The sequence below is a fragment of the Nicotiana tabacum genome, chromosome 10, assembly GCF_000715075.1.
Source record: "Nicotiana tabacum cultivar K326 chromosome 10, ASM71507v2, whole genome shotgun sequence".
Lineage (NCBI taxonomy): Eukaryota > Viridiplantae > Streptophyta > Magnoliopsida > Solanales > Solanaceae > Nicotiana > Nicotiana tabacum.
Genome location: NC_134089.1, coordinates 1905532 through 1928404, shown reverse-complemented (window position 1 = coordinate 1928404; position 22873 = coordinate 1905532). Strand labels below are relative to the sequence as shown.

Here is a 22873-nt window from a genome sequence, read left to right as displayed (position 1 = left end):
ATCAAACTCGAAAAAACGATCTATTTCCATTAGCACACTAAAAAGAAGAAAATAGAAGGTAAACATTAGGACTATTTTTCTAAAATGTCCTGAATATTTAAACTAAAAAAACTAAAATACAGGATCTAATTAGATGCATCTTTCCTACACATAGTTAGCATACAAATTTATCTTTAGCAACTTCCTTGACACACAGATTGTTTAATCAACTGCACATTTACAAGCTTTAGAAAGATTCGGCAAAAATTTGTGACATTGAGGAAAAATTTATGAAGATGAACAATGACAAAAAACTGAAGAACAGGATGGGACTTGTTAAGATGCCATATACATTACAGTAAGTATTTAGAACCAAAACACATAGACAAAAAGATAGCTAGTAATCTTATTAACTTACTTTTTCATTATGGAAGTACTTTTTACATAGGCTGTCATAATGCGGAGATTTCATATCTGAATAACATAGCATACGAGGGAACCTGCATTCCCTGAAGTTCACAAACGGTTTTTCTTGAAAAAATGGGAATACTTCTATAATCCAAATACAGAAGGCGAAAGGGAAGCCGAGTATAGCATAACTGTCCTTCTCTTTATCTTTGTCTTTCTCCGTCTCTTTCTCATTCTCAGTGTCTGAAGTATTTTGTTTGGGCTTCAAGCAACTCTTCAATGAGTAACTTTTGATAACAAAGAGAACCCCAATTTAAAGAATAACAGAGTTCGTCGTCATCAATGATTTTCATTACCCGCTCAGACACATTCTGAGTCTTGCGCTTACCCATCAACACAGATTCAACAAAATAAATTGTTGCCAATTTTACCGCATCGTCGTCGCTGCCTACAAATGATGTAGCTGTACTAGATGGGCGACTAGTAATAAAATGTCACAAATCGCCTAACTCAATTCTATCATTTCTAGGGAAGTAGACTTTAGAAAGCCTATTAGCTCTTTCACTCAAAAAGTTGAAGTCCGCAGAAAAAGAACATTGCAACCCAGTAATTATCTGGAAGGCTTCACATGTAAACTTCACTTCATGATCAAAAACCTTGAATGTCATTGAATTCGTGTCATTGCTTACAATTTCAGAAAACAACACACATTGAATAAGTTTGCCACATAATTTCACACCTTCCAATTGGAAAAAGTTTCCGAAAATACCATCTCTCAACTTCTTCCATTGCGTGTTCGACAAAAAACTTTTAATTATTTCCTTATACTGAAAATATCTTTTCCAATAGCTCATCAAATTACGCCAATCATCAAACTCGAAAAAATAATCTCTTTCCATTAGCACACTACAAAGAAGGAAATAGAAGGTAAACATTAGGACTATTTTTCTTAAATGTCCTGAATATTTAAACTAAAAAAACTAAAATGCAGGATCTAATTAGATGCATCTTTCCTACACATAGTTAGCATACAAATTTATCTTTAGCAACTTCCTTGACACACAGATTGTTTAATCAACTGCACATTAACAAGCTTTAGAAAGATTCGGCAAAAATTTGTGACATTGAGGAAAAAGTTATGAAGATGAACAATGACAAAAAACTGAAGAATAGGATGGGACTTGTTAAGATGCCATATACATTACAGTAAGTATTTAGAACCAAAACACATAGACAAAAAGATAGCTAGTAATCCTATTAACTTACTTTTTTATTATGGAAGTACTTTTTACATAGGCTGTCGTAATGCGGAGATTTCATATCTGAATAACATAGCATACGAGGGAACCTGCATTCCCTGAAGTTCACAAACGGTTTTTCTTGAAAAAATAGGAATACTTCTATAATCCAAATACAGAAGGCGAAAAGGAAGCCGAGTATAGTATAATTGTCATTCTCTTTGTCTTTGTCTTTGTCTTTCTCTGTCTCTTTCTCATTATCAGTGTCTGAAGTATTTTGTTTGGGCTTCAAGCAACTCTTCAATGAGTAACTTTTGATAACAAAGAGAACCCCAATTTAAAGAATAACAGAGTTCATCGTCATTAATGATTTTCATTACCCGCTCAGACACATTTCGAGTCTTGCGCTTACCCATCAACACAGATTCAACAAAATAAATTATTGCCAATTTTACCGCATCGTCGTCGCTTCCTACAAATGATGTAGATGTACTAGATGGACGACTAGTAATAAAATGTCACAAATCGCCTAACTCAATTATATCATTTCCAGGGAAGTAGACTTTAGAAAACCTATTAGCTCTTTCACTCAAAAAGTTAAAGTCCGCAGAAAAAGAACATTGCAACCCAATAATTATCTCGAAGGCTTCACATGTAAACTTTACTTCATGATCAAAAACCTTGAATGTCGTTGAATTCGTGTCATTGCTTACAATTTCAGAAAACAACACACAATGAATAAGTTTGCCACATAATTTCACACCTTCCAATCGGAAAAAGTTTTCGAAAATACCATCTCTCAACTTCTTCCATTGCGTGTTCGACAAGAAACTTTTAATTGTTTCCTTATACTGAAAATCTCTTTTCCAATAGCTCATCAAATTACGCCAATCATCAAACTCGAAAAAACGATCTCTTTCCATTAGCACACTACAAAGAAGGAAATAGAAGGTGAACATTAGGACTCTTTCCTAAACACAGTTAGCATACAAATTTACCTTTAGCAACTTCCTTGACACACGGATTGTTTAATCAACTGCACATTTACAAGCTTTAGAAAGATTCAGCAAAATATTGTGAAATTAAGGAAAAAGTTATGAAGATGAACAATGATAAAAAACTGAAGAACATGATGGGACTTGTTACGATGCCATATACATTACTCCATCCTACATGCGAACCATGACTCACTGGCAAAGAAATACCCAACATTGTCTCAATATGAAAATGTTATCTTACTATCATTTGGATAAGATTCCACTTCATTAGCACTAGGCTTCAAATAATATGCTTCCTACATATCTAGTTTGGAATTAAAACTGAACCAACACCAACTTGTGACTAATATTTTGAATTACTATCTAATGAAGTTTTATAACTATTTCTACTATAAACGAAAGTTGATTTCCAAAACAGAGAAAAGCATAAGGATAACAGGAATTCCAAAATCAAATATCAACCAAAAACATCTTAAGTATACACAATTAATGTCGTCGCGACGAGTGTTGACATTCCAGTAGTAGCATAATACCAGTTGAATTAACTTTCTGTAATTCTTTTATCCTTTTATCATTGAAACCAGCTCCCATACCAATAACACCAAAAGAAATTATTAACACAAGTACTTCAAAAAAGTGATCCCATTACCCATCTACAAAAGCTTAACAAATAACAGAACTAGAATACATTAAAACACAATATAAAATACAAAAAGTGTAAAAGCAAAATAAAAAAAATACAATTCGATTCATGAAAAACGTCGAGAAGCTTGGAACTACAAATCTTAATTTCGATTATGAGAAGAAAAGCCTGGCTGAATTATCGAAATAAGCAGGCAAATCTCACAACAAAAATTCGAAGTCGCTGGAGAAGTGGTCTGCAACGTCGAGGAAGTGGTATGTCTTTGGGTTTAGGAATTGATTGTTAATTGGGATGAAGTTTTGGAAGAACTTACTGCACGGGGAAGAGAAATAACAAGAGGAGTTTGGGAAATTTTGATCGGGAAAAAGAGTTTTGAAATTTTGATAAAGGGTTTGGAAAAGAAAAGAAATAGAAGAAAGGGTAATACCATCTTTTCATATTAATTTTAATAAAGTAGTGACTACTTTTGCTTAGCATAAGAAATACCGGATAAAAAATAAATATCACATTAAAAAATGGCTATGCCACGCTATTTGTATCAATTTGACTAATACTAGTATGGATAATAAGGGGAGCAACTGCCACGCAAGCGCGCGAATCACCTTCGGTGAAATTTCCATTTGAAAATTCCACCGGCAAAAGGAAATGTCCCTAATTCACTTGAAACCGCCGTATTACGGCAATTGGCCGCCGATTCGCCACCACAAACTCACCGTCCCCTACCAATCCACCAAACCAATTAACATCTTCAATTTCCCCATTTCCACCCCCGCTTTATCAATCAAATCATCATTGCCACGCGCCCCTGCGAACTCCGGCAAGTTCACCTCTTTAGCTCCTCTTAAACCCTATCTCCAATCAGAATGGCAACCGATCCTCTGCGGATGGATATGTAGTGCAATTTCCGTTTACTCTCTCTCCAAAATCGTTCCCAAGATTGGAAAATTCTCGTCTCTCATGAATCCCTTAGATGTTGTGAGGCTGAGAGAGGAGTTTTTTGTTTTAGGCGTTTTATTTGTCGTTCGACTCGTCAGTAATTATCTGCAGCAAGTGTTTCTTTGGGAAGCGGCGTTGAATTGTGTGTATAAGATTAGAGTTTCTGTTTTCCGTAAGGTTTTGGGGAGAGATTTAGGGTTTTTTGAAGGAGGAAGTGGGATTGCTGCTGGAGATGTTGCCTATAGGATTACTGCTGAGGCTTCTGATGTTGCTGATACTGTTTATTCTCTCTTGAATGTGAGTTGAGAACATTGATGCTTCACGTCCCAGTATAGTGTATATATTAGAGGTTCACGTCCCAGTAGCTTTGGTTTATACCCTGCACATGTAGTGGGGTGTGTGTATAACATTTCATTAAAATTGAATAAATAATAGATATAAACCCATAACTTCAAAAATATAATAGGTTCAACGAGAAAAACCTGAAAGGTTGAACCCGTAGAGCTTAAATGATGGATGTGACTCTGTTATATGTGACTTCGGTAAATAAATAATAGATTTCAAACTCGAACCCAGAAAGTTCAAATTTTGAATCCGCCTCTATGGTACTCCCAACTAACTACCAAAAGCCATGGGAGCATCCGGTTCTGTATATTTTATAATGTTGAACTGTGTGAACTGCATTAAGATAATGATACTTTGGTACCCCCAACTACCAAAGCCCTGGGAGCATCCGGTTCTTTATATTTTATGCTTTTGAACTGTGTGTGAACCACGTTATCTAAAAGTTTAATTGGTTAGAAGGGGACACTTTTACTTATTTGTTGTGCTTGTAACTACTCTATTACGATTTAACTATCTTGGATCAAGTATGTGAAATATTTGTTTTGATGGGTGGAATGTCATACATAGGATTTGAACATGTGACCTAAACATTGAACCCTTTAGTACTACACTAGACTAGAATCTTCACTTATGTCAAAAGGAATCAACAATTTATATATAACTAAAGAAATTTGTTTTTCCCTATTTTAATAGTATAATTTTCCGGAGGAAGGGATTCAACTGAACCCCTTGCTTGAACCTAGCTTCGGCCCTAGTGGCCATAAGATTTGAACTCGGATGTTTATTTTATGTTTGCAAGATGTCCTTTACTTGTGGTGTGATTCCTTTTCCTGGACTAAGCACAGAGAAATAATTTTGTTGAAAAGTGTTCATTGGACTCAAAACTTGTGAGTCCTATTAGTACCATATCGAACAATTATTCATGAAAAGTTTAAGCTGTTAGAGAAAGGACACTTGTACTTTTATGTATTCAGTAAACCCCTTCCCTTCTCTTTCTAAATCATGTGCTTTGTGATTTACAGACGATTGTTCCAAGTAGTCTTCAGTTATCAGCAATGGCAATTCAGATGTTGGTCATCAGCCCTGTTCTATCATTACTTTCTGCCTTGGTGACAAAAGATGCATTAGTTCTTGTCTTCTATATTTATGAATTATTTATGAATGTTGGATGAGTTTATATTGAATTTTGATGGGTGTCATTTAAGGTGATTCCATTGATGGGTTTTGTGATTGGTTACTTGGGCGAAAAACTTCGTGACGTATCAAACAAGGCACAACTTGCTGCTGCTTCTCTCTCTTCCTATCTGAATGAGGTAAGTGTTTTTGGTTTGGATTTCCTTTTCCTTAAGCATATCAATGAATCTATCAACTAGCTTCAATTCAAAACTAGTTGGGTTTATCCATATGAATTCTCTATATCATTCTGCGTTATTGAGGGGCCATCTCATTCCAATACGATTATTCGTCAAGCACAGTTGCTTCTTAGTTTTCATAAGTGTGTATTGGTTTGGTATACCTCTTTGGTTTTCCAAAATGTACATATATGCTCACGGGCATTCCAACACATGGAGAAAACTTCTTCCACCTTCTCCCCTCTTTTCGAGCTTCTTATGTTCTATGTACTCTCTTCCTTATATTCAATGAATCAAGCTTTCTATGCCAATTGAAGCCAAATTGCTCTTTATTACAGATCCTTCCATCAATTCTTTTTGTGAAGGCAAACAATGCAGAGTCCTGTGAAAGCAAAAGGTTCCAGTCACTTGCTTTTGCTGATCTATCCGCGACTATGGGAAAGAAGAAGTTGAAGGCATTTATTCCTCAGTTGGTACAAGCAATATATTTTGGCGTCTTATTCACATTTTGCGCTGGCACGCTGGTAGTATCAAAAAGTTCTTTTGATTGCTCTGCCATGGTTTCTTTTGTAACATCCCTAGTTCTGTTGATCTCCCCAATCCAGGTAATGGCTTCATTTATCGGAAGGATTATGTTTCTGTATTTTCAATCGATTTTGAATTGCCTCCTATCTTTGGAATAAGATGAATAAGGTTATATTACCTTCATCCCATGTATATAGCACACTTCTATCTTGAATTGCCTCCTATCTTTGGAATAAGATGAATTAGATGCAGCATGTTCAAAATTTTCAACAAGCAGTTTCTGTCTGCACTAGTTTGACTTATTTGCTGCTTTGCTGTCACCTTTGCTCTTCTCTTCTGCCAGAGTCTACCTCCAACCATTTGACCTGTTATGTGTAAAGCTTTGGAGCCATAGATTGTGGTTGGCTCTTTGCAGATATGGGACAAATGCTGCTGGATGGGGTACTCCTGCTAAACGCTTTGTGATATTTATTTACTTATATGTTTTATTGGGCATTAACCAACATTTATTTCTCTTTAGGACACCCTTTTATTTCATATCTCATCGCTTTTGGGTTAAGAATTGTTTCTGTCATGTTTTCTAGTATCAAATGATAAGTTCAAACATCTAACAAAGCTTCAAGAGTTCATAAAATTCGTAGAGATCTAATCTTTAATTTTCTCCAATTAGACTGAAGTATTAGTACTTGTGGTAGGGTGCAGGCTGAATTTCCTATATCAACTAAGACTACGGCTAAGTAATCATGAAACTCTAGCTTGCTCAAAAAGGCTTTGAAGCTGGTAAATCCATGAATTAATTAAAAAAGAAATAAGGCACCCCAATAATGAACAGATGTAACCAATGACAGAGTTTCTGAGGTTGGAATGTGGTAAAGGCTCTAGAGGGGAGCTCAATACAAGGAAAGGAATTTGTGTTATCATGATATTCTTGTTTTCCTTCCAAATCATATATAGGATCTTGTATGATGTCAAAAGGGGGTATTTGCAAGGAGATGAGTAAGTGGCTTAATGTATAGTTGTATATGGATTGCATCCGCTGAATGCTTTTCTGATAAATTATTTATTATAAAAATATATAAAGCATGCTACTGATATTTTGCTTCTGTCAAAACTCAAAAGTAACGGCAAATCACTGTATGCTCTCTTTTATGCCTGCTGTTTTGAGTGTGTTCTCACGTGGGGGACTCTTTTCCTGCATTGCTAAGTGCGGAGAATACCTCCAAAAGATTGAATCGGAATGTGTTGCGACAAATTTAGTCAGCTCAAATGATCAATTATTAGATATTCTTACAAAATCACTGTGTATTCATAATTGAGTATATCTGCAAGTTAGGAGCATACAGGATGTGCTCTCCAACTTGAGGACGAACGTTAAGAATGTCAATATTAGAAAGTGGGTGCAAATCTTGGAGACTAAAGTTCAAATCCCAGAAGAGACAAAAAACACTTTGTGATTTTTTTTTTTGGAAAGGAAAACAGTGTGATTTTTTCCGATCCGATTAAGCCTTGGTGGGCTTAGTTACTCGGTGCCTGTACTGTTAGGAGGTAGAAGGTACCTAGAAGAAAAGTTGATGCTCGTACAAGCTGGACGGGCTCTACCTTTATCAAGAAAAAAGAATGTCACTATTAGGAAATTGTAAAGATGCAAGAACCCATACCTTATAAATGTGGTAATGTTGAGAATTCATGTGATTATGTAGTTAGGTGTTGGAATCACATACTTACCCCTTTTAGATTACTGGAAGGCACTATTTCAACCCAACATGATTGAGGGAATGAAAAGCAATTCTTTCTCAATATCTCTTCTTTCTCACATTCTTTACAAGGCTACAAATATGAAAAATGCTAACGAATGAAAAATGAAAATATACTAGCCACAGTTTTCTTTTTCCTAGTAAAATGCTGTGCACTTGAAGAGTTAGAATGTTTGTATCAAAAGGAGAAACTTTAAGGAGCTCGAGATGAGATCAAAGTAGAAAGTTGCTAAAAGATAAAGGAAGCAAGGACCAAGTAATTAGAACTGTCCGATGTTCTTATAGAATAAATATACGGAGATTTACTTGAGAGTCTAGGACTGCGTACAATAGCTTCGTTCGGTTTTTGGGCATTAGGATAAGAATAGAGCAGCACAACCTTCAAGTAACATCAACCACGAGATAATGTTACCTTATAAATTGCAGATATAAGTACCAAATTATCCAGGTACCTGAACTGAATGAAGTAGAACAGAACTTAGTCAGGAGGTCATTGTCACATCAGAAGGCGTCTATAGGAAGCTTTGAATAATACTGTGAATCACTCAAAACTTTCCTCAAGAGAAGAAGCTTCTTTCGAGCCTGAAACTTCATAAATTTGATTAACTTCTCTCTCTATTTAAATTGGAAGTGACTTTACTTTTATGTTTCTCTTTCCTCTCTTTGGCTGTCTGTTGTTGTTTCTACTTCTTGTTCTGCTAGACTTCTCCCATACTGCTGCGATTTCTTATTATGGCTCAGCATGTGGAGCAGTCTTAGCTATCAATCTGAATCAAAGAGTTGTGCAGGATGCAGGGAAAGCATACAACGAATTAAAACAAGGAGAGCCAGCAATTCAGCGCTTATTTGGTTTGACAAGCTTTGAACCTGAGGTAAATACTTTTTGATTTCTAAGGAAATGTTTATACTCGTGATTCTTTTTCCTTAAATATGATGGTCCAATGCTAGTTATGACTTTGGTAATGGCATGTAGGATGGAGATCAGCAGAAGTAGAATTAGGCTCCTGCGTAAGTTACCGTTCAAAATAATTTATCCTTCCAGCCTACCTGAAACCAAAATATAGACGCTGTCAGATTTAAGAGTTGAATACTTACAACTGCTACCATTAATGTGGTTATTGCAAGATAGATAATTATCATCTTCTACTCATATCAAAAAAAGATTGCCCTCCCATGGCCACCAATTTCAGTTCTATCTATTTTTCATATTTCTTCTTAGAATTTAGAAAGCTCCGTCCTATTAGGTGGTCTGTTTACACTTTGCTTCTTTCACCTTCTACATTGTATCAATGGGAATTTATTTTTTGGAAATTGGAAGCAGTTCTTGAATATTATTCAAAAATATTTACCCAGTATTCCACCAATTAGTAACCCAAGATTGATTGATCTTGGCTAACATAAAATTTCTACAACAACAAGCCCAGTGAGTTCGTTCCCACAAGTGTACGTAGACCTTACCCCTATCCTGGAGGGCAGAGGTTGTTTCCTATAAACCCTTGTCTAAAGACAAGATGAAAAGAATTAGTGGCGACAGGTGGAAACAACGACAAGGTATCAGGAAAACTAACTAAAACGAAAGAATGCAACCGAACAGTAAATAGTACCATCAATCCTAACATAAAATTTCGAAATTCCTTTAATATAGGTTGCTTCTATGTTAAACATCACTGCAATGAGTGTTGGTATTGTAACTTTCAATTAGAAATTCAGAATCAGACTATTAAGGTGTGCCTGAATATCTACTGTGTATAATTGTACAGGAAATTGTGAACCCAAATGCTGTTGACTTAGATTGTGCTGCTGGAGAAGTAAAATACTTTAATGTCTCTTTTCGATATGAAGACAATGGACCTCTTGTATTGAAAAACTTGGACTTGCATATTAAATCTGGAGAAATCGTTGCCCTGTGTGGACCATCAGGAGGAGGAAAAACGACTCTTGTAAAACTCCTGCTTCGCCTATATGATCCTTTACAAGGTTAGCAGTTTTGTCATTGCAAGTGGTCATCAACGATGAATATGAAAGTTATCTTTTGTTGTCGCATGACAAAGTTTAGTTACTCACTGACAGGTTCTGTTCTGATTGATGGTTTGGATATTAGAGGCATACGGTTGGAGAGTTTGAGGAGACATGTTGGTCTGGTCTGTCAAGATACAGTAAGTCCAAGCCTCTTCCCCTCTTCAGAACCATGATATGTTGAATTCTTTTGCCTTAATTATTTCCACATATTGCTAATCCTTTATTTATGGTAAGTTGCTGTAGTGTTCAAGATATTTGATGCTTATGCATTTCACTGTCGAATGGAAGATGGAGTAGCCGTGTTAAGTTTTTTCCATTTTCTTTTGTTAATGTGCAATTATATATGGTGGATTTGGGGGTTGGGAGTGGGAATTCATTGGCGGTTACTAGTTTAAAAACCTACTTCTTAGCACGATTCTCCTGTTTCATTCCTTAATTCAAGCCTTTCAACTTAAAAGTTTCATGCTCTATAAAATAAAAAGCTGCCATATTTGTGGAGAACTAGCTACAGGGGTTTTCACCAGAATCACCTGGCAGTACTGGGGTAAAGCAGTTGATTGCTATCCTCGGCGTGAAGGGCAATAATTGGGGACTCGAATACTTTTTTAGAGCCGATAGAGGTTCAATGATCAGATTGTTGCTAAAAATGAGGTTTTTACACTGCAAGAATCTAGTCAAAGGAGAGGACTTTTAGACAAGTCATCTAAAGATTCTCTAAAGAAACAATTTTCCATGGCTTGTTAACCTAAATTTGAATTATATACTGCATAGTTTTCAAATGAGGGGACTCTTTCCTCTAGTTAGCTATAGTCTTTGATTTTTCTCTAACATTTATTTCATAATTTCTTCTTTGTTCCCCGAGACATTAAGAAAAGTTGTCGCGTTAAGTTTAGAAAACTTTCTTAGCGAAGGGAGTATATGTTAGAAGAGTGCTTCTCGATTGATGTGAAGTCCAAGTTGCCTCCACCCCCCTTGTTTTCCCTTTGGTTCTTGCCTTCTGTGTGCTTCAGTGTGATTTGAGGAGCAGCTACTTATTAGCCAACTAGAACATAGCTCAAGGAGCTGTGATGGAGATATGGAATGCAAATATTCTTTGAAACTCTGAAGAATCTAAAAGTTCTTGTGATCTGGGATGAACTTTTCCTAAAATCGTGAATGTCTCTCTGAAAAGTGCATGCCTGAACAGTGCCTGAACCCTAGGTCTGCTAATGCATGCCTGAACAGTGCTTTCTATGGCCGAGCCTCTTCCATCTCTTCTTATTCCTAAAATTCCACCACACCCATCAAGAGCCAAGCTCCCCACGACCAAACCCCAGTAAATTCCCCCGGCAACCGAGCTCTCACGCGCCCTCACGCGCCGCCAACTCGCCTGACTTTCCGGCGAGTTCCTGCCACGCGCCGGCGCGTGTGGCCCTTTCCGGCGACATTTCAAAAAAACTTTCTTCAAACAGCCTCTTCTCGAGGCACTTCCGAGCCATCCGGTACAAGTTTCACCAAATTCCGACGACTTTTTCTTTTTCCGGCCTTTAAACCCCAGATTCTGACGTTTTGTTTCCTTTGTTCAGTACGAGAAAACCTTACTCCCTTCCTATATACTGTTTTCACCCACTGTGAATACTGTTATCCCAACTATTGAGGTTTTTTCCGGCCAGTTTTTCCGGGACAGCCGCATTTAGAATATGATGGATTGTACAGAGAGAAGCTCCTTTTTCTCTTTAGAATCCAGAAAACTGAAAAACATGTCTTTTATCAAAGCTGTCTCTTGGCCAGCCCTATAACTTGGGGGAAGATGCCATCGAAAGCTCGACGTAGGACAGGAACCGCACTTCACGCTGTCCGAGGAGCACACTCTCAGGCGCAAGGGTTTCTTGGAATCTAGTCTCATTGGGTCTTTCTCCAAATGGGTTGGTTCTCCGGAGGCTGTTAGAAACTGGGCAGCAGAGGCATGGAATGTCAAGGATGGGCTGAAAATATCGCAATTGGGGGACACTCAATATCTCTTTCGTTTTGTTGACAAGTCTCAAGCTTCGGAAATTCTTGTCAGAGGAAACAGGTGGTTCGATGGGAACTTTTTAAATCTAGACAAATGGGTGGAGCATGATGGGTGTCTTGACCCTCGCTTCACTGGCGAAACTTTGGTGGTCAACATGGTGGGTCTCCCGGTGCATTTGGTGTCTTGACCTATTCAAGAAGATAGGGGAAATCTGTGGGGGTTTTATTGATGTTACTTGCAGTTTACACGATCTCTCGCGAGTGAGGATTGTGGTGAGTAAAGGGGGCAGAATCCCTGGCTACTTGAGTTACATGGTTTGGCAGAGCCCTGAATTTCGCCCTATCTTTATGCCTGTGATAGCGACGGAAGAAAAGGGAAGGGAAATCAGTCTCTGAGGGGCGGGGAGGGTTCACCGGTTCACTGGATTAAGCCGAAATCAGACGTTAGATCGAGAAGAGACGGGAGGTTTGAAATTGGGGGACGAAGACAAAATTATAACAGGAGAAGACGTGAATGGGCAAGTGATGCGGGCTGGAAAGGCAAAATGGGACGGTCCTCTCCTACTTATCATAGGGCCGGGCATGTTGTCAGCAAGTATAGGCCTGGGCCTCCTCACATGGGCCCAGCAACTTTCCCCAATTCCATTAGAATTGATCCAAAGGGGTCCAGTTTACTTCAAGCTGCGCATGATAAGGCTTCTAAGCATATGGGAACAGTGGTTCCTCCTTCCTCTGGCCATGGTGCTTCACACAGTGACACTCCTTCACCAAGCTCTAGTGACATGTGCCCCTCTACGATGGCCGCCGTTGCAGGGGCAGAACCGGCAAAGGATGGTGCTGTTAATCCACGGCCCCCCACCTCTGTTGGGCCTGGTTCCATCAACCACTCAACTGCTCCTGGGCTTAGTTGTGCTGAGGACACACTCAAAGTTTCTTCTTTTTCTGGGGAGATTGGTGAGCATGTTCCAATTGATGTTAGTGTCGGACCAGTATCTTCAGTTAATATGCCACCAAGGGTTCCATGCGCTCTTCCGCCATGCTACCCTACTGATGGTTCTGGATATTCCTTTAGCAGCGGGGTGTTATTTTCAGAGATTGTTGACCCCCAAGGAAATGGTGAGACCCCTTCGAAGGTTAAAACTCCTAGTGTTAGCAATGCTATGGTCTTGTATTCCTCTGGTAGTAGCAAGGAAAGGGCACATACAGAAGAAGCCTGCCCAATTTCGTCAAGGACCGGAGGAGGGGATATGTCTTTTTGGATGGAGGACAAACTCTTAAACTTTGGGAAGTTTCTAGGTGTATCTGTTGCAGGGAAGTAAGATAGGGTGTTAGAACTGTTGAGGGAGATTGAGCAACAATCTCTTCACGATGGTGCAGGGAGGGAGTTGGGTAAAGGTGTTAAGCAAAATAACTTAGGGGATGTAGTGGTGTATCAGAGAAGGGGGCGAGTGTGTGACAAAGAGAAAGGGACCTCGGCTAGGGGAGGTAGGGAAATGGGGGCTATTGTCGCTTATGGAAGTTAAGATCCTTTCATGGAATGTAAGGGGGATGAATGACCCAAACAAAAGGGCCATCATCAAAGTGGGAGTTAGGGAGTGGGGTGCCAACCTAGTTTGTTTTCAGGAGACCAAAATGTAAGTTTTGTCGGATGCGATCGTGAGAAGTGTCTGGGGAGGTAGTTGGGTGAAATATGACTGGGTCCCAGCAACGGGAAGTGCGGGGGACATCCTACTTATGTGGGATGATAGAAGCTTGGAGGTAAAGGAGATTAGGAAGGGAGTTTTCTCTTTGGCAGCCCTCGTCAAAGATAGAGTGAGTGGGGTGGAGTGGGGATTTGGGGGAGTGTATGGGCCGGTAGGGGAAGGGTCCAAGGTGTCTTTCTGGAGGGAACTGGCCAATATTATGGGGGAATGGGACATTCCATGGGTTCTAGGGGGAGACTTTAACACTATTAGATTCCCGGAGGAGAGATTAGGGTGTAGTGTGTTTTCGAGGGCCATGGAGGAGTTTTCTGACTTCATCAATGATCACCTTCTCATTGACCTTCCTCTGTCAGGGGAAAGGTTTACTTGGGCCAGGGCGGAGGAGTCCAACTCAAGGTCTAGAATTGATAGATTCCTGACATCTCCCTCATGGGATGAGCTGGTACCGAATGCGCTGCAGATTCCTTTACCTAGGTTGACTTCAGATCATTTGCCTATTTTGCTAGATGGATGCAGAGGGAGGGGGGTGCGTGCTCCCTTCCGATTTGAAAACATGTGGTTGAAGGTGCCAGGATTCGGTGACAAGGTGAAAGAATGGTGGACAAGCTATGGGGTATCAGGGACACCTTCATACCGGCTTTCGAAGAAACTCAAATTGCTCAAGGGAAATATTATTAGGTGGAATAAGGAGGTTTTTGGGAGGGTAGAGGTTAAAATGAGGGAGCTTATGCATGAATTGGGGGATTTAGAAAGAGGGGAAGGGGCGGGGGAGTTAGACGAATCTGAGAAAGAGAGATTGGGGGAGGTTAAGAGGGAAATAGTCGAGTTAGCAATAGCTCAGGAGACTAGTTGGCGGCAAAAATCGAGGGCGCTCTGGCTAAAGGAGGGGGATTCGAATACCAAATTTTTTCATAGGGTGGCGGTCACAAATCGAAGGAGAAACTTCATAGAGTCCTTAGTTGTGGATGGGGTGAGGATTGAGGGAGAGGAGGAAGTAAAAGGGGCGATAGTGGGGTTTTATGAGAACTTATATAAAGAAGAAGTTAGTTGGAGGCCGACTTTGGGGGGAATAGAGTTCAACCATATAGGGGAGGGAGACAACGAGTGGCTAGAAAGGGTTTTCGAGGAGAAGGAGGTGCACGAGGCTGTGTCGTCTTGTGCTGGTGATAAGGCCCCCGGGCCTGATGGTTTCTCATTGGCTTTCTTTCAGCTCTTTTGGGACACCATCAAGGGAGAGTTGATGGAAGCCATTGAATACTTCCATGCGAATGGTGTTTTCGAGAGAAGTATCAATGCTTCCTTTATTACTATTGTGCCTAAGAAAGAAGGTGCATCTTGTATCAGAGACTACATGCCTATTAGTCTCGTGGGGAGCATTTACAAGATTATTTCTAAAGTGCTTTCCAACAGACTTAAGAAGGTTCTTGACATGACTGTTTCGTCCTCCCAGAATGCGTTTGTGGAAGGTAGGCAGATCCTGGATGCTGCCTTGGTGGCAAATGAACTTGTAGACTCCAGAAGGAAAAATAGAGAACCCGGCTTACTATGCAAGTTAGATCTTGAGAAGGCTTTCGACCATGTCAATTGGGAGTTCCTGGACTTCATTATGATGCGGATGGGGTTTGGGGAAAGATGGAGGGGATGGATAAAGTTTTGCATTTCCTCAGTCAGATTCTCTGTCCTGGTTAATGGTAGCCCGTGTGGTTTCTTTGGCAGCTCCAGGGGTCTCAGGCAAGGTGACCCCTTATCCCCCATGTTATTCATTCTAGTGATGGATGCTCTGAGCAAAATGATGGATCGTGCTGCGGGCGGAGGCTTCTTGAGAGGATTCTCAGCTCCGATTGGGGTGCTCAGTGCCCGAAGAGTCTCACATTTGCTTTTTGCGGATGACACACTGGTTTTCTGTGATGCCGATATGGATCAGTTGACCTACCTGAAGCAGGTCCTGCAGTGGTTCCAGTTAGTATCAGGATTCAAAATCAACATCGGCAAGTGTGAGATTTTCCCGGTAGGTGAGGTTACTAATTTTGATGCCTTGTCTGGTGTTCTCAGATGCAAGGTGGGCTCCCTTCCCACTACTTACCTAGGCCTCCCTTTGGGCGCTTCATATAAGGATACTACGGTTTGAAATCCAGTGATCGAGCGGGTTGAAAAAAGATTAGCAGGGTGGCAGAAACGGTATTTGTCAAAAGGAGGTAAGGAAGTGCTTATCAAAAGCACTTTATCGAGTATGCCAACCTATTACTTATCCCTGTTGCAAGCACCGGTGAGCATCACAGAAAAATTGGAGCGACTTCAAAGGAACTTTCTATGGGATGCGGCGGATGGAACTAGAAAGATTCATCTAGTTAATTGGCAAACAGTCACTTCCCCAAAGAAGTGGGGTGGACTTGGAGTGAAAGATCTAAGGGTATTTAACAGAGCTTTAATGGGAAAGTGGCTGTGGAGATTCGGGGTAGAAGAGCATGCTCTATGGAGGGAGGTCTTAGTAGAAAAGTATGATTCAACGGGAGGGGGTTGGAGGACCAAGGCGATCACAACACCTTTCGGGTGTGGCATGTGGAGGAGTATCATGAAGAATTGGGAAGCATTCAGTGGCAACATCACTTACAGGGTGGGGGATGGAAGGAGAATCAGCTTTTGGAATCATAGGTGGTGTGGAGAGGATCCTTTGAGGGTCTCCTTCCCCACGTCTTCAGAGTTTCAAACCAGAAGGAACTGATGGTCCAACAGATTCGCAAGGAGCATGAAGGAGGGGTAGTATGGGACCTCTCATTCAGGAGGAACATGCAAGATTGGGAGATTGCAGAGCTTCAAGTTTTGTTGGCACTGCTATACGGGCAAGACATGCTTCAGCCATCCTGCGACTCTTGGAGATGGGGCTTGCGTGGCGATGGTTTGTTCACCGTAAAGTCATTTTACCAGAGTATGTTGGTGAGAGAGGAGACCACTTTTCCATACTCCTCGATCTGGATTCCTAGGGCGCCCACAAAGGTGTGCTTTTTTGCATGGCTAGCTGCAAGGGGAGTGATTTTGACTGCTGAAAATCTCCGAAAGAGGGGAATTACACTTGTTAGTTGGTGCTACATGTGTAAAAGCTCAGGAGAAGAAGTTGATCACCTTATGTTGCATTGCCCTGTGTCCTCAGCTTTGTGGAGGGCAATCCTGAATCTCTTTGGTGTTCAATGGGTGATGCCAAGCACTGTAAAGGAAATGTTATATAGCTGGGGCGGTTTCCGTAGAAGAAGAAAGCAAAAGGCGTGGAAATTCGCTCCGTTAGCTCTCATGTGGGTAGTATGGGGGGAGAGAAATAGGAGAGCTTTTGAGGAGATTGAGTCTCCTTTTTCACATCTTAAGAATAGCCTTTTATCTTTGATCGCTTTTTGGTGCACTCACTTAGCCCCTTAGAAGATTGGACGTCTTTTGTAGAGAATCATGTTCTGATGTAAATTCTCTACGTCTTTGGTATACTTTGTGTACACGAGAGTTCTCTCCCTTTTGATTAATACAATTTTACCTTATCAAAAAAAAACATAGCTCAAGGAGCTGTCTTACAAAGTGCTTTCAGGTTCTCTACAATTGCCTAGGATTACCTATGTTTCCTAATTATATGGCTTCAATCTCTTTCTTGGAGGTCAAATTACGGAAAGTTGAAATTTTCTTAAATTGTTAGATACTTGGATATGTAAATGTATAATAGTGAAAATACTAAAGTCCAACGCTGGTTAAATCTGCAATGCACTTTGTGAAGTGTGCCTGAAAAAGTTTTTAGGCCTAAGGCAATTGTCTTCACGCATCTTCCCAATTCTCTCCCTTTTTTCTCACATACATGTAATGGGGTCAAATTGAAAAGTGGGCGATCTTTTGTTATTTAAAGCTTTAGTGCTTGTAGGTCAAAATGAGGAGGATAGGCAGAGGTCTATTGAGAAGAAATTAAATGTATACGGAGAGAGATACATGAAAGTTGGTATTCGGATCATACTCCAGCTTCCAAGTGTTGGGATATGATTTTCATCGGCTGCTTGTACATGATCTGGGGATGATTTTCCATAAAAGCAAGCGGATATATTAAGAAATAAGTCTCTTAAATTCTTGCCTTGTTTGTTGTGTAATGTATCTGGTAATTATACACGACCGGAAGTTGTAGGGTTGATTGAGTGGCTAGTCCAGTTGGTAATTAAAATGAATTTATTCTCTTCAAGTTTTTCTATTAAGTAAATTATGCTATTGTTATTATTATTATTATTAAATAATTAAATTAAGATTTGAAAATGTCATAGTCGTGCTCATATACTGTCAAAGGTAAAAGCTCACCAAAATCGGTCGAACTAAACTGTATATCAGTCCGGCTTCAAATTTTATGCCAGTTGAGAAATACCCAGAGGTGAAAGGGGCAATATTGCTTTACCTAGAAGTCGGTACAGTAGAAGGTGTATGTTGAAAATTCCTTTGCTCAAAAGGAGACTTTAAAATCCCAGCATGGAACTAAGATGCTCTATGTAATAATCTCTAACTCCTACATGGTAGACACTTTCTTCTTCTAAACTCCATGCTAGTCTGGCCAACTAATGTTGTCTTCGGAGATATGAAGAGTCTGTCTGTGAAGTACTCAAAACTCAGATGACCAGTTTACACATTATTAGGTTTCGTTTCCTAATGAGTGGGTATGGAGAAAAATTGCAGTTAATATATTCCAATAAAAATGTTTTGGCCAGTTTATCCACTCTCTGTGAAATTTTATTAAAAATTGCAGTGTGGCTCGTTCATGCATTTTTTCAGTAAGAAGCAATTGCAATTACCAAATTCATATTTCCTAGATGATGCAAATAATCATGTTCTACTCTCTGCCTTTCTAAAAATATTTGCTACATGCTTAATTTATTAGCTATGGAGCGTCAATTTTTCTAGGATGATGCTTGTCCTTCTGATTGACCTTGTTACCTTTTCGGTCCATCTCAACTTATTTTATTTCCGTATTTGGCGAAGCTCCTCATCTAGAAGAAGTTGAAGTGATACTCCCTCAATTTCTGTCATGTTTGTGCTCATATACAGTAAAAGATGAAAGCTTCCTAAATAAGTTGAACTACTATTTATGTAGTTTAAAATACCTGGTCCTTAAAGAGGGGCGATTTTGCTTTATCCAGAAGTTGGTTGAAACATTTTAGTTATTAAAAGTAGACATTAGACTAAACACGGAACTAATATGCTCTATTGGAAACTGTAAACCTTTTGTTTTTAAAGTTTTAGCAAAGAAATCGCATCGTGTTGAACCAACTGCTCGCTTTTCACACTTTTCGGGCATATACTCTTCAAGTCCATGCTAGTCAGGTCAACTAAGAGGGATATCATGGCTAAATTGTTTTCTACTTTGTTTTGAAACTTGCTCAGACATTATTTTCTGGAACTGTTGCCGAAAATATTGGATATAGGGATAGAATGACTGGTATTGATATGGAGAGAGTGAAGCTTGCTGCAAGAACTGCAGGTGCAGATGAATTTATTGAATCACTTCCTCTTAGCTATGAGACAAATGTTGGACCTAGGGGCTCAATTTTTAGTGGAGGGCAGAAGCAAAGGTATGATACTTTCCCCAGCAATACATTTTGATTTTCTGAATTTCTTTATCTATCTCACTCGTGCACAATCAATCAGTAGTATGCCTTAGATTTTTAGAAAAAACTTTCCCCTCTTGAGAACTTAGTCACTATCACTTACTAGTCAAATGAAGGGAGTAACAGAATCACACAGCAAGAAAGTTTTCTGTCAATTCGAAAATGTTAGAAACTAATATCAAAGTCCGTGATTCTCAGGTTGGCTTTAGGTCTTCCTCTACAGCTGTTTTTTTCTCGACAAATTAATGTTTTGCCAAATTCATTTTGGATCACCTTTTCAGGCACTAGAGCTTCTTTTTTTCTTCAATTTTTGGTGGTCAGTGTTTGTGGATCTCGGGTGTGTTTGAATTCAGCCTCTCGTTAGATCGGTACTGAAGGATTGTCTGGGATAGGTCGTTAGGGAATGCAATAGAACATGATATCTGATGCTCCTTGTTCCCAAAAGACTTTTTGCAGTTGCAAATATAGAGCTGTAAAAGCGGACCTTTGGATTAGGGAAGTTCCTCTCATTCCTTTTTATTGTTTTCATCTCAGAATAGCTATTGCTCGGGCACTTTATCAGAATCCATCTATTCTGATTTTGGATGAAGCTACTTCGGCATTAGACAGCAAATCAGAGTTATTGGTGAGACAAGCTCTGCAGCGGCTGATGCAAAATCGTACTGTAAGTAAAAGAAGCTTCTATAGTTTTGTTTATTGTTCAGTACCATGGCTTCTCCACTTCCCCTCTGTCCCTCGTCATTATTTTACAAGACAAGTTAGAACTCAGGTCCTCTCTATTAACCATGATAAAGCATATCTATTGGAAATAATTACAAAAAAACAAAATGCCTGTTTTGATAAAGCAGGGTTCCCCCCACAGTAGATGAGTGATGAGACATAGTTAACAGTGTCCAGAAGATATAGAACCTTGCATTACATCTGGAAGGGGAGTAAATGGCTTTTAATTCCTCTTTTCTGTGGTGGAGAATCTGAGCTTCCAACTCAACACCATAAGGCTATGACTTGAGTGCCCCAAGACTTTTGTAGACCTCTTTGGAAGTCCTTACATAGTCCATGGGAGTCACTATGTAACTCAACAAAAGTTAACTTGTTATGACGGGTGTATGTAAAGCAAATTAAACTGATTAACTGACGCCGAGAATGGGATCACTAAGAGGTTGGAAAGTAGACAGAGGAGCATTGTGTCTGCTCAATCGATCTTCCGAGTAGGGATGTTTGTGAAGATTTGAAGTTCTCTCCTTTCCTTTGCCCACTTGCCCCTCGTAATCACGGAGGCTGGCAAGGTTTGTAATTCCAGATTAGAAGCAAATCATGATGTCTGGAACATTTCTCATATCATTTGTGTTTTCCTCAGTATGTCTTCACATCTTCCATGTTGAGATGCGATGAAAAACAACATAAACTTGTTTGCACCCAAACTTTGGTGAAGACCACTTCTTTTCCGTTCTATTCCTTTTTGGTAATGGACATCCACAAAGGATATGGTTGAACTGGTATAAGCGCAGAGTGGAAAACACTTTCACATTATTATATGTTATGTTATGCTCTTCAAATCAGGATCTATAATTTCTGAAATTTAAGTAGTGCTATTATCCCAAGAGGGATGGGTAAATTGTACATACTTAGGATTTGAACTTTCAACTTAGAGGAATGATGTGGAGCCCTTCCAAGAGCCTGAACTGGTACGGCGCTGATGTTCTTAAATCTGTCTCAGCTGGACTTTTACTTTACAAAAAACAATTCCTGCGTTGCATAGTACTATGCGATCCAGGTGACACAGCTACTGATTATCACAGTCTGAAATTTTATTATTATTGTTTTATGTACCAGAGAGTAAGATTTGTGTGGATACCTCTTAATGAAGAACTTTCTGGACCTTGCCCTGTGTACTTTTATTTTTCTTTGTTGAATGGAAGAACTGAGTTTGTGGCTATTTTTAGATCTGACATGCATCATATGTAGCCAAAGAATCATGTTCATTCTTGTCGATCAAACATCCTTCACGAATGCTGTTGAAAACATGCACGTAATGCGGCAAATTTGCTGTTGAAAACGTGCACGGGATGTGGCAAATTTGCTGTTGAAAACGTGCACGGGATGCGGCAAATTTGCTGTTGAAAACGTGCATGGTATGCTGACAAATTTGACTTTGTTGGCAATATAATTGTCTTATGATTTTGATTTGAAGTTTGGTAATTGATGACATATTTTATTGCCAAGAAAAATGGATGATACCTTTCGCATATGCACATTTATCCTTTAGGGCAATTCTTATTGTTGTCTAAATCTTTACATGCAGGTACTGGTGATTGCTCACCGCTTGGAAACAGTTCTAATGGCTGAACGAATTTTCCTTTTAGAGGATGGGTGTTTACGGGAGGTTCCTCGCTCCTCTCTTTTGGACAGTCAAAGTGGTTCATTGGCATCGATGACTTTAACGATATGATGTTTGTATGAAGCTAAAGGTCTGCCTCTTGGAAATGAATATGCATTTTCGCATCAACCCCCTTTTCTTGGCTACATTCATGAACGTCATAAACCACAACGAATTAGCCAAAGGGCGATATATTTGGTAGTCTATAAGTAGCTGCTTATGGCACACGAGCTCAATGTTGTTCAACTTGAAGTGGATACACTTCAAGTATGATTAGTTGTTTCTAGTTTTTTTCTGTTTTACATGCTAAAAGTGTAAATTGCCTGTAAGTTGTACAAGTGCTCTCTGTATTTTTTTGACGTTAGAAAAAGCAATAGAGGCAATAGAAAATCAAATGTGTAAATTGCTTGTAAAGGATTTGTTTGCTACTGCCGCGGTTTCAAGTATCAAAATGCTTTCTAGTAAAATCATCCAAGATTCTAAATCAATTAGCTTTTCTATTTGTGTGCTAATATAGCTGTCGCTTTGATATAACAAAACATTGTTTCGTTTCTCATATATTATTAAGTAAATGGCATGCCGAACAGTTACTGGCGCTACTCTGTAGTTCTAAACGTAGCTTGTAAATTGTAATCATTATCGAAGACCATTTATGTTCATTTCTTCCTAAAGCAGAGTCAACAAAAGAACAACACTTATTCTAACCATCTTCAGAAAGTTGCCGCATTTTTAAGTTGTGATTATTTTTTGATTACCTTGCAAACATTGGTTATATTCAAATTAGCATCCCTAAAAGAAATTTTCACAAACCACTATTGTTTAGTGGTTATTAGCTAGTTATAGCTACCACTTACTATATTATTTCCTATAGCTATGTTTTCAGTTTTTTTAGAGTTTATTCGATGTATTTAAAGTACTGTATTCATGAATACAGTAGCAAAAATCAGCGTGAAACAGGGGATTCCAGCTAGACAATTATTGTATTCGACTGT

At 39.2% G+C, this 22873-nt stretch overlaps 1 protein-coding gene across 1 annotated transcript; it reads left to right on the top strand.

Annotated features, from left to right (window-relative positions):
• Positions 1–3811: 3811 nt before the first annotated feature.
• On the top strand, positions 3812–22349 carry LOC107773964 (ABC transporter B family member 29, chloroplastic). The gene is made up of 10 exons (XM_075222472.1): positions 3812–4499; positions 5570–5656; positions 5753–5860; positions 6238–6504; positions 8967–9050; positions 9939–10155; positions 10249–10334; positions 19281–19468; positions 20039–20168; positions 21807–22349. The coding sequence occupies exons 1-10, from the start codon at positions 3912–3914 to the stop codon at positions 21951–21953; spliced, it is 1902 nt and encodes a 633-aa protein (XP_075078573.1). The 5' UTR covers positions 3812–3911; the 3' UTR covers positions 21954–22349.
• Positions 22350–22873: the final 524 nt, after the last annotated feature.

Coding starts and splice junctions, on each gene's coding strand:
- LOC107773964 (XM_075222472.1), top strand. CDS start 3,912: ATGTCCCTAATTCACTTGAAACCGCCGTATTACGGCAATTGGCCGCCG. Junction 4,500..5,569: donor CTGTTTATTCTCTCTTGAAT/GTGAGTTGAGAA, acceptor TGTGATTTACAG/ACGATTGTTCCAAGTAGTCT. Junction 10,335..19,280: donor GTCTGGTCTGTCAAGATACA/GTAAGTCCAAGC, acceptor AAACTTGCTCAG/ACATTATTTTCTGGAACTGT.